The 19,128-nt window shown below is 43.6% G+C and overlaps 2 protein-coding genes across 2 annotated transcripts in view; one reads left to right on the top strand and one right to left on the bottom strand.

Annotated features, from left to right (window-relative positions):
* Nucleotides 1-7,128, bottom strand: part of GET1 (guided entry of tail-anchored proteins factor 1) — a 78,546-nt gene extending 71,418 nt beyond the window's left edge. Inside the window, exons 1-2 of the mRNA XM_089677884.1 lie at nt 6,732-7,128; nt 4,808-4,973 (exon numbers count right to left, since the gene is read on the bottom strand). Coding sequence (XP_089534010.1) covers nt 4,808-4,973; nt 6,732-6,851 — 286 coding nt within the window. The 5' untranslated portion in view covers nt 6,852-7,128. The remainder of the gene's footprint in view (nt 1-4,807; nt 4,974-6,731) is intronic.
* Nucleotides 7,129-7,517: 389 nt separating this feature from the next.
* Nucleotides 7,518-18,909, top strand: HMGN1 (high mobility group nucleosome binding domain 1). The gene is made up of 6 exons (XM_089677887.1): nt 7,518-7,752; nt 8,765-8,800; nt 8,983-9,012; nt 12,597-12,650; nt 15,138-15,269; nt 17,802-18,909. The coding sequence occupies exons 1-6, from the start codon at nt 7,738-7,740 to the stop codon at nt 17,844-17,846; spliced, it is 312 nt and encodes a 103-aa protein (XP_089534013.1). The 5' UTR covers nt 7,518-7,737; the 3' UTR covers nt 17,847-18,909.
* The last annotated feature ends 219 nt before the right edge of the window (nt 18,910-19,128 follow it).

Raw genomic sequence — 19,128 nt, 5'->3', positions numbered from 1 at the left:
GGGCAGATTGGATCGGAAGGGCAGTCGGGTGTAAACAGACAGCCTGTTCGTTTACATCCGACTGCCCACAGAGCAGAGCAGGCTGTGTATGTGGCCACTTTGCATAAGCGGAGCGAACAAGGACCTGTCATCTACCTGCTCTACTCTGCTCAGCGGGGGCTCAGCAGACAGATCCCCCACTGGGCAAGGGGAATCTGCCTAGTGTCTGCCCCATCTGAAAGGGGCCTAAAACTCCATGGATGCCCCTCGGCAGTCAAAACCTTGGGGCTCCCTCGCAGGTTTCTGGTGCACACTCTCTAGTGGGATAACAGTGAACTAAGTAGTGTGCACATCGGTGCTAGATGCAGAGGACCATCACTACTGTACATTACACGTACATAGGTTGCACCAAATTTTTTTTACAAACTGACAGCTGAAAGAACATGAGCTCTGAAGAGACAAACTGTAATGTGAACCTGATGTCAATGGTTTATGTACTTTAGGTTGTTATTGGGTACATTACATTAATATTATTATACAGTATTTATAAAGCGCCAATAGTTCGCTCAGCGCTGTACATTACAAAGGGGGACAGAACATGTGACAGAACAATACCAATACAATGCAAAACATGAGGGGATTGAGGGCCCTGCTCTTTGGAGCTTACAATCTAGGAGGGAGGGGATGGTGGCACAGGAGGAGATAGCTGTGGAAGATGGAGTGGTAGGAAAAGTGGAGGAGGTCGGCAGGTTAGCAGGGGGTGGGGTAGGCTTCCCTGAAGAGATGGGTTTTCAGCGTGCACCTAAAGGAGAGGAGAATAGGTGATAATCTGATGGATTGGGGCAGGGAGTTCCAGAGGATGGGTGACACCCTGGAGAAGTCCTGGAGGCGGGCATGGGAGGAGGAGACCAGGGAACTAGAGAGAAGGAGGTCATGTGAGGAGCGGAGTGTGCGTGCTGGGCGGTACTTGGATATTAGGTCAGTGATGTAGTTCGGGGCAGTATGGTGGACAGCTTTGTACGTCAGTGTTAGGATTTTGAATTTGATCCGTTGCACAATCGGAAGCCAGTGGAGGGATTGGCAGAGGGGGTGGCGGAGATGGAGCGGTTGGAAAAGGTGAATGAGTCTGGCAGTCGTATTCAGGATGGACTGAAGCGGGGATAGCCAGCGGCGAGGCAGGCCAGTGAGGAGGGAGTTGCAGTAGTCGAGTCGTGATATGATGAGGGAGTGGATGAGCTGTTTAGTGGTTTCTGGGGTTAGAAACGTGCGGATTTTGGCGATGTTGCGGAGGTGGAGTCTGCATGAGTTTGTTAAAGATTGGACTTGGGGCTGGAAGGATAGGTTGGAGTCCAGAATGACACCAAGTACTCTGGCCTGCGGGGCGGGTTTGATGGTGGCGTTGTTGGATGTTAATATAGTGAAATTATTTATTAAACACATTGAATACACTACAGCCCAATGTGAACCAACTTTCTTTCATCTCTTTCCCTAAGGAAAGATACTGCAAACTGTTCACAAAGCACTGATTTAAATAAGTATTTTGCATTTCCTTTACCACTTGTATACTAGTCACATGCATCAGTTTGGCAACAAATTTATGTGATCCAATCTAGATTTGTGGTCACATTTATGAATGTTTCCTTTTCAGCTCGCTAGTGCTATTTTTAAAAAATCCATCCAAGCCACAATCAGAATAACAACTGAAATAACAATAATTTTTTGATGATGTTTCTGTCCATATGATTTTTTTTACATGATCTAACAAAATAAAATTGTATATTTACACACTAAAACCACATTGCAATGTAAGAAACATTTTCCAACCTGCCATTTCCTCCTTGTTTGGACTTCAAATGCTTTGATTATTAACAGATATGATCAACATTTTTAAATTACAATCGAAAGTCCAATCACTCTTTGGTAATCTATCCATTACATTTTTTTCAAGATCTAAAAGGTCAAATTGTTTAGTTACAGCACACACTACAATCACATTAAAATCAAACAAATATTTTCTTTTAGATTGTAAGCTCCACGAGCCGGGCCCTCACATTCCTTCTGTACTGAAATGTATTGTAATTGTACTGTCTCCCTTATATTGTAAAGCGCTGCACAAACTGATGGCGCTATATAAATCCTACATAAACATATATATATCTAAAACCATATATAAGGTGCAGCGCTATTATAGTAAAATGACATATATAACATATATAATAAAGTGCAAATGTCAAATCACACTGCGGTGAAGTTAAGCGAGATGAACAAGTCCCAAAATAGGTCAAACGTGGGGATCCAATAGATCCTAGTAGGTGCGTGGGGTGAGATTCTGTGTATCACACGGTGAATCTGAGGTAAAAATTGCGCACTCACCAGAAGTGCGTCAAAAAAATGCATGTAGGGTTTATCCTGTGGTATCAGATAGCGATCATCAATGGCCAAGATAGGGACAAGATCCTACACCTTCCAATAGCACCTTGGGTATATACTTCAAATTTCATAAGCGTGTCTCAAGCGTGTCACCATCCGGGGTCCCCTTTTAGAGCAGATTCTGCAAGTGGGATCTCTCATAGAAGAGAGCCCAATAAGGGACACCACATAGTGTGATACCATATAAACTGAGTTTATTTAAAGGTACAACATGTATAGTGAAGATAAAAATGCAAATGCAACACTGACCAGATATTAATCAGGATGACCACCTGCGGTGGTCAGACGTCCAGATACTGCAGCCCCCCTTTCTGCTCTAAAAGGGGACCCCGGATATATTGCCAAAAGTATTGGGCCCACTGCCTTTACACACACATGAACTTTAATGGCATCCCAGTCTTAGTCCGTAGGGTTCAATATTGAGTTGGCCCCGCCCTTTGCAGCTATAACAGCTTCAACTCTTCTGGGAAGGCCATCCACAAGGTTTAGGAGGGTGTCTATGGGAAGGTTTGACCATTCTTCCAGAAGCACATTTGTGAGGTCAGGTTCTGATGTTGGACGAGAAGGCCTGGCTCACAGTCTCCGCTCTAATTCATCCCAAAGGTGTTCTATGGGGTTGAGGTCAGGACTCTGTGCAGGCCAGTCAAGTTCCTCCACCCCAAACTGGCTCATCCATGTCTTTATGGACCCTTAAAGAAGGGGCCATCCCCAAACTGTTTAAAACAAAGTTGGGAGCATGAAATTGTCCAAAATGTCTTGGTATGCTGATGCCTTAAGAGTTCCCTTCACTGGAACTAGGGGCCAAGCCCCACACCATAATCCCCCCTCCACCAAACTTTACACTTGGCACAATGCAGTCAGGCAAGTACCGTTCTCCTGGCAACCGCCAAACCCAGACATGTCCATCGGATTGCCAGACAGAGAAGCGCGATTCATCACTCCAGAGAACATGTCTCCCCTGCTCTAGAGTCCAGTGGCGGCGTGCTTTACACCACTGCATCCAACGCTTTGCATTGCACTTGGTGATGTTAGGCTTGGATGCAGCTGCTTGGCCATGGAAACCCATTCCATGAAGCTCTCTACACACTGTTGTTGTGCTAAACTGAAAGCCACAAGACGTTTGGAGGTCTTTAGCTATTGACGCTGCAGACATTTGGCGACTTCTGCACTTCAACATGCACTGACCCCACTCTGTCATTTTACTAGGCCTACCAGTTGCTGTTGTTCCCAGTTGCTTCCACTTTGTTATAATCCCACTAACAGTTGAGCGTGGAATATTTAGTAGCCAGGAAATGTCACGGATGGACTTATTGCACAGGTGACAACCTATCACGGGACCACGCTTGGAGTCACTGAGCTCCTGAGAGCGACCCATTCTTTCACAAATATTTGTAGAAGCAGTCTGCATGCCTAGGGGCTTGATTGTATACACCTGTGGTGGCCATGGAGGGGATTGGAACACCTGAATCACATGATTTGGAGGGCTGGCCCAATACTTCTGGCAATATATATATATAAAATTTTAATTTCCAGGCATGTCAGGAATTTATTCATGTAGATTTATAAAGTTACTGAAAAGTCCACTTTAAAGCAGAACTTCATCCCTGAGGGGAAGTTCTGCTTTTCTGTCCTTCCACATTCCTATTTAACTTTTTGGGCTTTTTTTCTGGGGAGTAGGTACTAGGTTTTGACAGTTGCCTTCTCTCTGGACCCAAGCCCTGCAGCACATCTGCGCAGAAGGGCATTGAGAATTTCTTGCTTAGGTGAGAAGAGGAGGAAGTGCTGCTTTGCAGCACAAATAAAGTATGTTGTAAAAAAATGTCCATTAGTTAGAAGGGCAGCACAGTGGCTAAGTAGTTAGCACTTCTGCCTGGCAGCACTGGGGTCGTTGGTTCGAATCCCAACCACGGCACCACCTTCCTGGAGTTTGTATGTTCTCCCTGTGCCTGCGTGGGTTTCCCCCGGGTACTCCGGTTTCCTCCCACACTCCAAAGACATGTTGGTAGGTTAATTTGCACCTGTCTAAATTGTCCCTAGTATGTGTATGTATGAATGTAAGTTAGGGATCTTAGATTGTACGCACCTTGAGGGGTAGGGACTGATGTGAATGTACAATATATATGTAAAGCGCTGCGTAAATTGATGGCGCTATATAAGTACCTGAAAGGGAGGAGGTATGGCAGTTTAAGATATTACTGAGGGTGAAGGTCCCCTTTAGATTCTCTTGGCCGCAGCGTGGTGTGATGTGGTGGATTACATTGCACCGTGCTGCCCCTTTAAGTTTGCTCACTTCCAATCACTTTACGATCATAGCAATCAATCCTTGACCTGAACGCTAATTATACAAGTAGAAAACATTAAAAGAAAAAAAAAATCTTTCAATGCACAAAAAAATTACCATGGGTTTTAAGTTTATCAGTCATCTTGTTGATTTTACGCTCCAGCCTGGCGTATCTTGCAAACTCATCCATCATGCTAATATTGGAGAGCTCCTGTCTCATACTTTGAATGTCAGACCTCATGTGAGACTCCTGCTCAGCATCCTTCTGCAGTAACCTGGATACCTGAACACAAGAAGACAGTCTAAGAGGGAGAGAGAGAGAGAGCATGCAAGAAAAAAAAATCCCATCACTTCCACCCTGGAGTTTGTGAACAACTGTCTGCAAACAACAAATCACACTCCACATTGGTTACAATGTATAACTGTGTGCAGTCTGTGTATCTGAATGAGCTGTGTGGCAGGATGGTGGCAGAGCTGTTGTCCTTGGGAAGAGAGCACCCTCCATATTTGTAGAAAAAAAAAAAGAAAAGAAAAAAAGAAAATGGCACTTTGCTATCACAGGCTTAGGAAGTGAGTGATGCTGGGTGGACTTTGCCTGACCCCCCCCCCCTGCAGATGGTCAGTGTAGATGGATCGGGGATTATTATTATTATATGTCACTCACACGATCTTTATTATTATTATTTAACCAAGTCATCCTAATAAGGATTTAGTTTCTGTAGCTCAGAAAAGGTTAACTAAGGTTAAAAAAAAAAAAAGAATGGAGCAGTGATCAGGACATGGTCTGCCTCCACTAGAAAGACATAATCAGCTTAGGTCTGCATTAGATGTAGTACTAGGCATGCACACATACATATATATTATTTTTTAATTTCCAGGGCTGCATCTTTTCCTATCGATCTGTTGATTTTAGAAATATACCTCAGATGATTATATATTTTGGGGGGGAATTATAGGGCTGCATCTCTAACTGATCTCTTTTAGAAATATATCATATATTTATTATTTATTCCCCCCCCCCCCAATGCTGCATCATTTTTTATCGATATTTTAGAAATGTGCTATATATATATATATATATATATATATAATTTTTTTTCTTTTCCAGGGCTGCATCTTTTGATAATGTCTATTTTTAGAAATATGCCTCTCTCTCTATATATATATATATATATATATATATATTTCATTTCCAGGGTTACATTGTTTCCTATCAATCTTTTTTTAGAAATTTACTATATATATTGGGGGGGGGGGGGGATTCATTCTAGGGATGGGATGCTCCTCTTTCTAACTAATCTATTTTAGACATTTTTTTTTTTTAATTGTCTGGGTTTACTCTTTTTCTAATTGATCTCTTATCTTTAAAAACATTGCCCACATTTTTGGGAGGATTTCCAGGGTTGCATCTGATTCTGATCAATTGCTATTTTTAGAAATACCCCCATTTGTTTGTTCCCTGAGCCAGGTCTACCTCTTTTTAGACTAAATATGTATTTTATTTTTAATTCCCTGGACTACCTTTTTATTATATATGTGTCTTTAATTCCTGGTGCTCTTTTTATATTTATATTTTTCCCCCTGGATTGTCTCTTTTTATAATAAATACTGTGTATATATTTTTGTTTTTAATTCCCTGGACCACCTTTATATTATATCATTTTTTTAATTTCCTGGACTACCTCTTTTTATTAGGTATATATATATATATATATATATAAATATATATATAAATAAAATGTGTTTTTAATTCCCTGGGCTGCCTCTTTCTATTATGTATATATATAATGTTTTTAATTCCCTGGACCACCTCTTTTTATTAGGTATATATATATATATATATATAAATATATATATAATGTGTTTTTAATTCCCAGGGCTGCCTCTTTATATTATATATATATATATATATATATATATATAAAATGTGTTTTTAATTCCCTGGGCTGCCTCTTTCTCTGTCTTCTCTGTAGAAATGGCCGATCCTCTTCCTAGGGGTGGATAAGATGGGTCGGTTGGTGTATTTAGCCGGTTTACTTACAATCGAGGAAAAGGCAGGCAGCTGGATTTTAAAGAGATTGCACACAAACACGGTGCTGAGCACCAGCAGCCACGCACAGCTCTCCGCCATGTTTTTTTTCCTCTCCCAGCCTGCGATCATCGCATCACAACACAATAGCAATCATGAAAGCCCCACCCCTCGGGAACTGGCGAGAAGACCCAGGATGGGGGGGGGGGTGAGTTAGACGGGACGAGGCGGGCGGACGAAGGGGCCGATCTCGGTGGGAAAAGTCGTGTCTTTGCCGGTTCCCTGTGATGCAGCTCACAGGAAGCGCGCGCGGCGGAAACCCCGGGATCCATTCGGATACATTTTTAGAAACATTGTATAGCGAAGCCCCTCCCACTTTGGAACGTTGAGCGCAAAAAAAATCCGCCTCTCTCCGCTCGCTCTGGGGAGCCCCTCCCACGTTGGAACGTTGAAGCTGAGAGCTCAGAGCGCTGTGGGCGGGGAAGCCGAGCGCGCCGGGCCAATCAGCGCACGCCCTTCTATTTACCACCAGTGATTCAAACAAGAACGTAAAAGGAGAGAGGAAAAAAAAACTTCCCAATGGAGGGAAAAAAAATAGCTAAAGCCGATTTACTAGGAGGGAGGGGAGGGGTTGAAGGGAGGAGGGGAGGAGTTTTGAGTGACAGGCCGGCTCGCCCAGACAGGTGCCGGTGTTATGGTTTGAAAGGCGCTCTTTAGCCGCGTTTGGCCAATAGGGATGGGCGGGGGCGGAGTTAGGGGGTCTCTCCGCCCACTCAGGTTGGAGCGGTGAATAGATAAGAGGGCGGAGGGATCCTATCCGGTTTGAACTAGTTCTCTGGCTGGCATATTAACCGCTTGCGAGCGCCGGGGACTGAGCTTAGTCTTTGTGAGGGACTCCATCTGCAGGAGGGGAAGGGATTCCTCCGCTGTCTGAGGCGCCTCCATTGGTTCCAGAGTTCTTGTCCTTTTTTTTTTAGGATTTTAATTTTTTTAACCCTTAATAAGCACAAAGACCACCATGCCGAAAAGAAAGGTAAGCCGACTCCGCGCGGTGCGTTACCGGACGGTAGCTCCCGGGGGGAGGAGGACGCGCGGATTTTTGGGTTTTGTTTTTTTTTTCAATTCCAGCGCCCCCCTCAGGACTCCCCGGGCGGGAAGGTGCACGAACGCACGGCTCCACTCTTATTTTGATTTTTTTTTTATTTTATCATAACGTTCGTTATGGTGGTGGGGGGAGGGGACCCACAAGCAATGGCGCGCTGTGGCGAAGAGCGGATCAGCTCTCCTTCCCCTCCTCCTCCGCTCGGCGGCGGGTTCTCCTCACAGCTTCCCCCGCGACAGGACGTTCTAGAACGTTCGTTGGTGAGCAGGAGGAGGGGAGGGTGAGGGGGAGATTTGCGGCTCCGGCCAATGGGAGAGAGCGCGCGCGGGAGCGCTGAGCTTTGTGACGTCACGTGTTCGGCGAGTCCCCCGTGTGTGTGGATGACCCTGGTTGGGGAGAAGAGGAGCTGGTGCCGCCATAGAGAGGGGGGCGGGGCCCGGGGCGCCATCCACAGCGCGGCTTCTTATTTGTTTATAAGGTAGATTACATTGTTAGCGCGCACACCCCCCGACTCTCCCGCCTTCCCCGCCCCCTCCTGCTTCCAGCGAGTCCTGTCTGCGCTGTGACGGAGCGGCCTCTCTTCCTCCCTCTAGCGCCCTCTGGTGACCGCTGTGATACTGGAGGACTGAGCTGTTACAGTGGAGTAGATTAGTAACTTCTCCAAGGTCAGCCCTGTGATGATGGCTCTCCTCTCCTTCCCAAAGCTGCAGCTCTTCTAATCCCTACTAGATTTAGGAACATGGATTTCCAGGGATTCCCTTTCTTTATAATCTTTTTGCATATCGCCGGTTTGCTTGCGATGGAGGAAAAGGCAGGAGGCTGGATCTTTAAAGGGATTGCATACCAACACGGTGCTGAGCGCCAGCAGCCGCGCACTGCTCTCCGCCATGATTCTTCCCTCTAATAAGTATTTTATGCTTTTTTTTTTTTTTTTTCTTTTTAGGTGAACGCTGCTGAGGCTGGAGATGCCAAGGATGAGGTATGGAGGCCACTGACTAGCCGGGATCTGTTGTAGCCGGGGTCTGTTATAAAATTGTAAAATCAGATTGTGTATATTTTAGTTTTCTCTCTGAACTTTTTTCTTAAGTGCTTGGTCTGATCTTGTACTTTTTTTGTTGTTTTTTGTTTCTTTTATAACTTTTTATATTATCTTTCTTGCAGCCCAAGAGGAGGTCGGCACGGTTGTCAGCTGTAAGTATTGAAAGTAGCCTTGATGTATCTATAAAATACATTGGGGTTGATTTACTAAAGGCAACTATACTGTGCACTGCAAGTGCAGTTGCTCCAGAGCTTGGCAAATGAGGTGAAACTTCACTTTATATAACACTTTACAGTATTTATATAGCACCAACAGCTCAGCGCTGTACTTTACAATGGGAGACAATACAATACACAAGGGGTCCAAGGGCCCTGCTCCTTGGAGCTTACAATCTAGGAGGGAGCGGACAGATCCAATCACATGCAAGGAAGGGGGAGGAGAAAAACTTTTTTTTTTTTTATTGCATGTGATTGGATGATCAAAATCAGCAGAGCTTACCTTCATTTACTAAGATCTGGAGCAACTGCACTTGCAGTGCACAGTATATTTGCCTTTAGTAAATCAACCCCATTTTGTATTTTTAGTTTTGCTCAGAGGGAGGAGGGTTGGTCCCGCTGAAAGTTTTTTATTGTGGTCTGTGGCACAAATGGGGAGATCTACCGCTCTTTGTATTGGTGACTGTTACCTACAAAGTAAATAGAAATAACTTTAACTACACACTTTTGGGAACATGTTATATGTTCCACCCGTGTATGAGGTAGAACATGTAACCTGTTGCGGCAACTGCAGTATCCAAAGCCCTCAGCTCCCCAAAGCTGCAGGAGTCTGGCATTGCACCCCGATTCACTGTTTTCAGGTGCAGTGCTTTCCAAGCTCCTTGGGTAAACATAATGCATGCAAAAAATGTGCATGTGTTTTTCAAAGGTGAACTTATCCTTTACAGCGCAGTTCCACTCACGATGTCGAGAAATAAGTCAGCAGCTACAAAAACTGTAGCTGCTGACTTTAAAAAAAAAAAATAAACAGCCACTTACCTGTCCCTTGGTGTTTCCCCTGCAGCCCATTTCACCGGCCATCCTGTATTCCTGGAGGCCAGCATCTTCAGTGTGGGCACCCCGCTGTGACAGCTTGCGCCATCACAGCCGGGTACCCACTGCACATGCACGAGTAGCGCTTCCTGAATGGCCTCGTAATCTTCTGGGACCTGTCGCTTGTCCCAAAAGACTACAGGGAGGGAGGACACCTTCCGTTTCCGATTGCCTAGGCCAAGGGTAGGCAACTTTGCGGCTCTCTTAGCTGTTGTGGAACTACATTTCCCATGAGGCATTGCAACATTACAAAACTGACCAGTTACAGCTATAACTTGCAGAGGCATGATGGAACTTGTAGTCCTGCAACAGCTGGAGAGCCACAGGTTGCCTACCCCTGGCCTAAGCAATGGGAGAGGGTACCTGTCAAATTTGAGTACCCGCTCCCCTGCCCCCCCCCCCAAAGGTGCCAATCCTTAATGGGGAGCAGTCCTTAAAGCAGAACTTCCACTTTTGGGTGGAGCTCCACTTTAATCTTCAAGTCCCAAAGGGAAAAACAGGCTCTCAAAGTGAGGGAGAACCCCTTAGACAGTGGGACTGATTTACTAAGGGAAAATGGGCTGTTGCTCTTTGCAAGGAAACTTGCAAGTGAATGTGGTTCCAAAAATATCTGATCACGTGCAAGGAAAGTAAAAAAGCATTTTTGCTTGCACATGATATGTTGATGGCTGTCAGCAGAGCTTCAATTCATTCACCAAGCTATTGTAAAAACTTGCAAAGTGCAACTTCCCTTACAGTTGCTTGTGCTCTCAAACTAGTGAGCAATGAACTTCTGGTGACATAATTGCTCACATGTGCAGCACCATGCCAACCGCAGGTCAAACCGAGGTTAAGATGGCTCCTTCCCTGGCTGTAAAGGATAAGGAGGGTTTAGTCCTGCTTTAAGCTATGTGAATTGGAAACCTGTAATTAATAAGCAGGTGTTCATCCCAATTTTGGCTGCAAAAGTGGACATTTCCCCAGTGGTGCACAGACAGCAAGTAACAATGGTTTTTCAGTGTTTATAAATGGTCTCTAGAGTTCTAAGAGGCTAACTTACAATCAGTGACCTTGCCTTAAGTCTTCCACTTGAAGATTGGATTATACAGATCTCCTTCACAGCACTGTTCTATAATAGTTGCTCTGGGGTACCGCACGCTCTTCATGAACCAGCTTTAGCCAGGACAACCTGACAGATTGGGGCTTCTTTACTGAGGCAGTTTTTAAATCTTCACAGAATAGTTGGGTGAAAGTTCACTTATCCAACCATGTGCAAAGCAACTGCCTGTTCCCTTCAATGCCCAGTCACAGGCTCCTAAGTGTTAGGAACCTCCACTCCTTTAGCAAATCGGGTGAGGCTGGTTCAAGAAGTGTAGTAACTCAGAGCAATGATTATAGTACAGGGCAGTGGAGTTTTGTATCTCAGTCTTCAAATGTGAGACTAGAAAACAAGCTTGTCCAAAATAGTGTCGTAATAGTGACTTTCAACTAAAAGCAGAGTGCAGGACAAGTGTTTGTACAGGACCGGAATGAAGGAAAACTTGGGCTAGGATCCCATTTGTGTGTTATGGGAATGCATGCAAAATTGCACACTAAACACACACCCCCCCCCCCCCCCCCCCCCATATGCATTGAAATGTGCAGCTCTTTGCAGATGCAGCGGTGCTGTTAACTTTAATGGCACCCTGTATATCTCACTAACATGTTTGTGCCCCAAATGCATGATAACTCGGTGCATATACCTTTTTTTTTGTTTTTTTTCTTTCAAGGCGTGATTTTTTTTAATTGCCCTACCCTAAACTTTATGAGCAGAAACGTGAAAAGCGTGCGGTCTCACCTGCTTGGATGTGAACAGAGCCTTAATCAGAAAGATCCAAGAATTTGTTTTAATGGCCCTATTGTGTTTTATAGTTAAACTGGAGGTTGCAGTCGTAGTACCAACTCTAGATGTAAATGTAATTGGCCGTTTGCCCTTGGCAATAGTCAAATATGACTTGTATTGGGAGCAGAACAATTGGTACAATAAAGTGTAGAAAGGAGTTGCCATAAGACATCAATTGTGATCCACTTCCAGAAGTTGCACATCTATAGGAATGCTGATGCAACTCCTTGCAGAGGACCTATGGTGTTCTGTTTAATGGAATCGTAGCAAAAAAGCACTTTGGGTACTTTATCCAGAATTTTTTATTTTTTATTTTTCCCCTCAAAGTAGGAAAGTATTAGAACCTCTGCTTATGGCCGTGTCTGTCTATTTTCTGCTTTTTTCCTCTGGAGACTAAATATCACATGACAGAATTCCAAAACTTTGATTGTCGCAAGAGGGTGAGGGTTAATTTTGAGAATCTGTTCCTGTAAAAGCGGAGGACTTGTCGTCTTCCTTTCCACTTCCTGTTGCATCTAGGACAGGAAATGAAGGGAAATCCTATCTGGACACAGATTAGGAGAAAGTGTGGCAAAAAGTTTCTGACGCTAACTGGTGGGAGGACCTCTGATCAGGATAAATGGGAGACTTTATATTTGCTACCAGCTACTCGGGTGTAATTAAGTTAACGTTCGTGTTCCTAGCCTTCAATGTTTTGTGGATTTTGTTCAGTCATGGCATGTACAGTCCAGATTGGGTTTTAAAAATTACAATAAGAATTTTTTTTTTTTTTTTTCTTCCTTTATAGAAACCAGCTCCTCCAAAGGCTGAACCAAAGCCAAAAAAGGAAAAAGCTGCAAAGGTAAATAAAAGTACTGCTGGAGGTTGATTATGATTTGTGCTATTCCTGTATTGTCAGTACAGCGATTGATTCTGTGGCAGTCAAAAACAGTTAAGTAGTTTAGATGACTGCCTAGGAACAAGTCATGTGATCTGCAGCGGGAGGATTGCAGTTGATTGGTCTGATCTGCAGTTTGGCCTAGATCATGTGACCATGCCTAGCTCTTTAAAGTAGTAGTAATGAAAGCAGCTGTGAGGAACGACCTGTGGCTGTGTAGGGAAGAAGGGACGTTGCAAGCACAAACTGATGTTTAAAAGTTCAGCTGTGGCTGTTAATTGCAGTCCAGTCACTATTACATGTGCCTATGGTTCATTGCATTGCAGTGTGCCAGGGCTCGTCTGATTGGCTGCCACGAGCAGTGGTTTGTATGACTTCATGTTAAAGGAATTTTACTCCCAACATTTAATCAATTTATGGATGGCAAAAAGCATTCAATATTAAGTCTGTCAATGGAAATGGAAGGTAAACTGATCAATGGGAGAAGCTGTTTACCTAGCCAGTAGAGTTCTGTGATTGGCTGGCTACTTTCAGACCGGTTGAATCCCTAATACTATACATAAGGCATCTCTAAGACTGAAGCTAGCAGAAATTGATGCCCTACTGCCATTTGTTACAAATTTTGGATTTTTTTTTTCTTTTTTGCAATTTTTTTATTTTTTTATTTCTATAAAAAAGCTTAATGGACACTTGTACCTACAGGTAAGTTTGTAGTAAAGCTTACTTGTAGGTACAAGGACTAGCCTCTAAATAGGCACTGTTTAGGCGATATTCTGTGTCCCTGCAGCTGATGACAACACCAGCGAGTGCGCCCCGAAGGAACAGCATACCCGTGCCGTTCCTTCAGAGCTCTGCTGTGGTCGAGATGAGTGATGTCACTGTGGCTTGACCATTTAAGTGGTCAGCCCATGAAGATGGAAGCCCTGTCAGCGGTGAGAGCACACTGCTGGAGGCTTCATTCTAAGGTAAGTCTTTCATAATCTAGTATGCGATGCATACTGGCACTTTATGCAATTTTTCTGGGGAATTTTGTGTGCATTTTACTACGCACTTTTTTTGTAACATGTTATACCCATATTCAGGGTGTAATGTGTTATGTTTAGATCGGCCCCCGCTTTGACAGCTATTGGGGGATGTTCTCCCTTCATCCCCCCCCTCGCTAGCTGTTGAGTTTGTGCGGGGCTCCGCCCTCACAGCCGCGTCACTCATTCAGTCCTCTGTGAATAAGAATACAACTCCCGACCGGCTTTAGTGGCTGTCAGCTTGTAGTCTTCAATGAACTACCATGTCGCTGTGAAACTCTGTGGTAGTTCATTCATTCTTCCTGTAAAAATATCTGCTTGCTCATTTTATCCCATACAGCAGATATCCTGACAGGTCTGCAGGGGACCTGCATGGCTTCAGCGATATACTGAAAGCTGGTGCGGTGCTTTCCAGGCTCCTGCAGACAATTTATACCTGCGAAAAAATGTTAATTTTGTTTCTAAAAGATGAACTTATCCTTTAAGACAGACTTGACTGCAAAGCAACTTAAACATAAGCTGTTACATTAGGCAGCATGACCTTAACCTCTTCATGCTGGCAGCACACAAATGTGCGGCCTCCCAGACGCCAAGCGACCGCACATTTGCATGCAATTAGTAAAAAATGTGCTGAGAGCACGCACCCTGCGCGCTCCCAGTACACGTCAGGTACTCATGGAAAGGTCCTGGTCTGCTCTTTCGATTGGGACCTTTCCCAATGATGTGACAGCTGTGATTTCATGGCGGTCACATGAGCCCTAAACCCCGCCTCCTGGCTTCTGAAACTCTTAAAGGGCCGGGAGGCGCTGGCGGGAAGGGGTTAATGTAGCACTTAAATCACAATGTTTTGGGTGGTATTGCAGCAAAATCTGGAGTAGGAAAACTTGTGCTGTGGTATGAGATTACTGGAAATATGTCCAGATCAAACCAGGAAAAGGCAGAAAGTCTACCCCATTGACCGTACAGAAAACATCACACTATAAAAACTTCTCTCTACTAGTGTTGTATCATGGACAGCGAGAAGACCAGCATAGAAGGTGCAGAGCTACTGTTACTTATAAAAGCTATCCAACCAGATAATTCTCAGAAGTATCATTGCTGTCCAAATCCTGCCCCCCCCATGGCCAATTCCATTGACCAGGGGTAATCCTTTCAATTGGGGATGTTTTATCCTCACGCTGCATCTTCTTGCCTTCATTCACAGCTGCAGTTAAATGTCTGCACAGCCCCATCATTCTATATAGCTATAACTATTTTCAGCTGCTATAGAGTCCTATCTGTTGTCTCGCAATCTTCACTGGCAGCCTATGCTATGACTTGTAGTTCTGGCTGATCTAGTTTGAAATAGGGGAAGCTGGTTCTACATAAGTAGAAGTAGAGACCTCTTGCTGCTAATGTAAAACACATTTTCATTGTGCCTTCTTTTCAGGAGAAGTCTGAAGACAAAAAAGTTCCAGCAAAGGGAAAGAAAGGTGCTAAAGGTAAACAGACTGAAGAGGCTAACAAAGAGGAGACTAAAGAGGATGTGCCATCTGAAAACGGAGAGACAAAGGATGATGAGGTTGGTGATGCTGGGTTTTCCAATCTTTAAAGACTTGACATGTTTTAAGCCTGGTTTCATGCTACATTTCACCGCAGTTCACATGCAATTCTGCACCGTGCAATTTTGAGCTTATTCATTTTTGAATGGGCTCAAATCACAAGTGCAGGCAACATTTTTAGCCACGCTGGAACCGGATCGCATGGTCACTTTGTAACCTGCAATCTGTCTATAGGGTGTCGTTGACTTTAAATTTACACCCGCAGCAGATCACAAAAAAGGTTTCCTGCACCGCATGTGTGTGAACCGGGGCTAAAGATGCCATTACAGTACCAAATCCTGACTGTTCTGTACTGTTGACACAAATGGTTTTAGTAAAGTGTTTCAGGTGCTGTCATGGCATTTGGTAGAAGCCAAACTTTCAAACCTGAAATGAATCCTAAAAAGTTTGTCATAACCCAGCCAAGCATGACTGTCGGTTATGACATTGTGATGTATTGTCAATTGAATGGGCGATTCCTCCCCCCCCCCCCCCCCCCCCCACTGGTTGTTGTGGACCAATTACTAAGGGTACTTCTGCAAGCTTGAAGTAAGTGGTTAATCTCACTTCTGTACAAACTGACATCAAAATGATGGTGCCACCCTTCAAACCAATCAATGGGTTGAATGGAAAGACCTGATTCTCCCATCCACACACTGTGGATGGGGGGTAATCATTCCTATTGTATTCTGACAGTAGGGAGCCTTCCTCCATTGTCAGAATACACTGATCAGTGCCACTGGTGGCACTGATCATTTGGTACAACCAGCCTGTCAGGGATTTGCCCGAAGTCCATTTGTATATCAACTTCTTTAAAACCAGCCATGCCTGTACATGGATCGAAATTTGGCCAGAGGAGAATGAAAAATGCTTAGAATAGTGTATATGTTGGCTTGACATGCGAGTTTTCAAGATATCTGATCCTTGGTCAAGCAATGATTCTAGACTAACCCCTACTAATCAGAATGTTCTAATGTCACATATAATAGAAATTTAGAGCCTCTATAGTGCCATTTTCCTTGACCGATCAGGGTTTCCAAATTATTTTTTCATAGAAATAGAATGAGCACTAGTTTCTGTTAGAAGTGGTTCCAGTTAATTTACTGATCACAATGGTGTGGGGTTTTTTTTTGTTTTTGTTCCCCCCCCCCCCCCCCCAACTTTGAATATTTGACACTCATCGCCTGGGGGTTGCTTTCAGTTTAAAGCAGGATGGCCTTGTAGAATTCAAGCTCCATCACCTGATCTAGAATGCCATCGTACACACCTTGGTTCCTATTTACTGGCACTGAAAGCTGCCTAAGAGCCTGCTGAAACTACAGTAAGAGGTTCCTCCTTTTTCTGACCTTGCTAATGGAGCCACTTTAACTTGGGGATTATGTTCTAAGTGTCACACTGGCTTTTCTTGGTGAACATTGCATACATGCAGTTATCATAAGCCTCTTAAGTGTTGCTACATCCTATACATGCCCTGCTCTCCATAGTGCACTTGCTCAGGGCATACTGCCACTTGTAGACCCTTTTTGACACCACTTTGCAGGCATAACAAGTGAATGACAGGTTACATAAGTGTAAGGTGTCTTAGCAAGCTATTCTGGCTGGCTCAGTGTTCCCTGTTTGGCATATTGGATGCAAGCTGGGAATAGGTGATTTTTGTAGATTAAATTGATTCTAAGGGCATATTATTTTTTTAAAAACATGTCATACTTGCCTCCTCTGCAATCGTTATTGCACTGAGCAGCCATGATCCTCCTTTTCTCAGTGCCCCCAGAGCAAGCTGCTTGCTATGTGGGCACTCATGCAGGGTCAGTCTTAAGCTTGCTCTGCATGTCCATAAACAATGAGCTGCCCTGCCCCCCCAAATCATTGGCTTCAATGGCAGCAGGAGCCAATGGCTCCCACTGCTGCTTCTTTGTCTAGTGAGGAGAGAACTGTTGTGCTTGTACACATTACTGGATCAATATTGGTTCAGGTGACTTTGGGGGAGCTGCATGCAGGCTTTTCACCTTTAAAGCAGAGCTTCCCCTTTTTTGGGTGGAGTTCCGTTTTTAAGTCCTCTCTTCGAGATCCACAGAAGTTCTCCTCTTTCCCGCCATCACCACAGTCTTCTGGAATATGATGGGTCCCAGAAGACTGTGGGACCATTCACAAAGTACAGCGTGGTGGGTAGCCAGCTGTGAAGCCAAAGTCACATAGCCTGCTGCCCACAGTTAGGATACTGGTACTGGGAACCTGTAGGCTAGTGAAGAACCAGCCCATGTGAGGTCGATGTTGGATCCCTGAACAAGGTGACTGTTTTTTCGATTAGGTCAGCAGCTACAGGATTTGTAATGACTTAATGCATTTTATGCTTGAGGGTCACTCAAAGATAAAACCTTCTTCTGTCTTTAGAGCCACTTTAAGAATAGGTTTCCACAAAGGGCTTTGCATATGTTTACCTTGAATGGTGACTGGTTATCTTCAGTGTTTCTTTTTGTGACGCCATGAAAGTAACTTGTATTTATTTGTTCTAGGCCCCAGCATCCGATGGAGGAGACAAGGAATCGAAATCTGAATAACCTACATCTTGTTCCAAGTCTTTTATCAGTGGTTCCTGTACCTCCCTTGTACAATTCAGAGGAATATTTTTATCAACTATTTTGTAAATGCAAGTTTTTTAGTAGTTTAATTCTAGAAAACACATTTTTAAAATAGGAGGGAATCCCACCACGTCTTTTGTTCTAAATTGTTTTTATTTTTTATTACACGCTGGATGGAAAGCCCATTTTTTTAAAAAAGTATCAAGTGTGAAGTATTTACTGTGGAGCACAAAAAGGTTAATTCCATGGCTGTGTTGTGATGAGATGGTTCAAAGTAATTTTCACCTAATTTTGACCTATGCCCCATTGATCTTGCTTGCAGGCCAAGTCAGAAGGCAAGGCCTGGATTTTGGTCTGATTCACAGTTTTCAAGGGTTTTTTTTTATGTCTTAACAGTTAAATTGTTCTCTGTACCCATATTGTCTTGCGTACAATTTTTACATCCTAATAAAAGTCCCCAGGTGATGGATTTCCCTCTGAAAAATTGTGTACTTATCTGTGATGTTACCATTTTTTCCTAATTTTTTTTTTTTATTTTATTTTTTTTTGGGGTAGTGGTATTTTATTTTCAGTATCTGTGTAAAAGTGCTGTGAATCTTTTTGGAAAAACTTCGAGTGTGTAGTGAGTGTGATGTACTGGGAAGCTTAAAAAATAAAAGCGGTTAAAATGTCAACCACTTCACTCCCAGGGCGGCTGCATTTTTTAATTTTATTTTTGTTTGGTATCTATCCCATCATCTCCTTTTTACAGAGAATGGGTTAAGCTAACGGCATCAGATACTGGTACGAGGGGTGCTTTTTGTGTTTTTAATTTTATTTTATTTTTTTTTTTACAAAAATGCCAACTTGTCCTTTTTTTTAAAGTTCAAGTTGGGAAAAGCCGCTAGGGTTTGTTTGGTTTCTGACTTTAATTTTGACTACATGTTTTTATTCCTAGATTTCCAATCTACTAGAGTTTAAGGAAAAACAATGTACAGATTGTTCATAGTGTCTGTGTACTGATCACCAAACCAATAAAACCTGGTTGAAAAAAGTTAAGTAACTTTTTGGGTTGTGAACTCTGATTTCTGAAACCTTTTTTAAAAGGAGTTAATTTTGCATTTGAAACTTCGCTGCATAACGGAACGGTGCTATGTAGATGTGACTGATTTCGGTTTTGCTTGGTACAAAGTAAACCTAGAGGAAAGGGAGGCGCTAGGCTGTCAATTGGTAAGCTTTATTAGTTCAAAGTATAAAAACAATTCTACACAAGCATATTTAA

This window comes from Staurois parvus, unplaced genomic scaffold (genome assembly GCF_062004578.1).
Source record: "Staurois parvus isolate SC_StPar_1 unplaced genomic scaffold, SC_StPar_1.0 ptg000195l, whole genome shotgun sequence".
Classification (NCBI taxonomy): Eukaryota; Metazoa; Chordata; class Amphibia; order Anura; family Ranidae; genus Staurois; species Staurois parvus.
The sequence above is the reverse complement of the archived record's forward strand: the minus strand, read 5'-3'. Positions and strand labels throughout refer to the sequence as shown.

Bases quoted from the DNA above. Each gene is read 5' to 3' on its own strand.
- HMGN1 (XM_089677887.1), top strand. The intron at 8,801-8,982 runs GTATGGAGGCCA...TCTTTCTTGCAG, and splicing joins CTGGAGATGCCAAGGATGAG to CCCAAGAGGAGGTCGGCACG. The intron at 15,270-17,801 runs GTTGGTGATGCT...TATTTGTTCTAG, and splicing joins GAGAGACAAAGGATGATGAG to GCCCCAGCATCCGATGGAGG.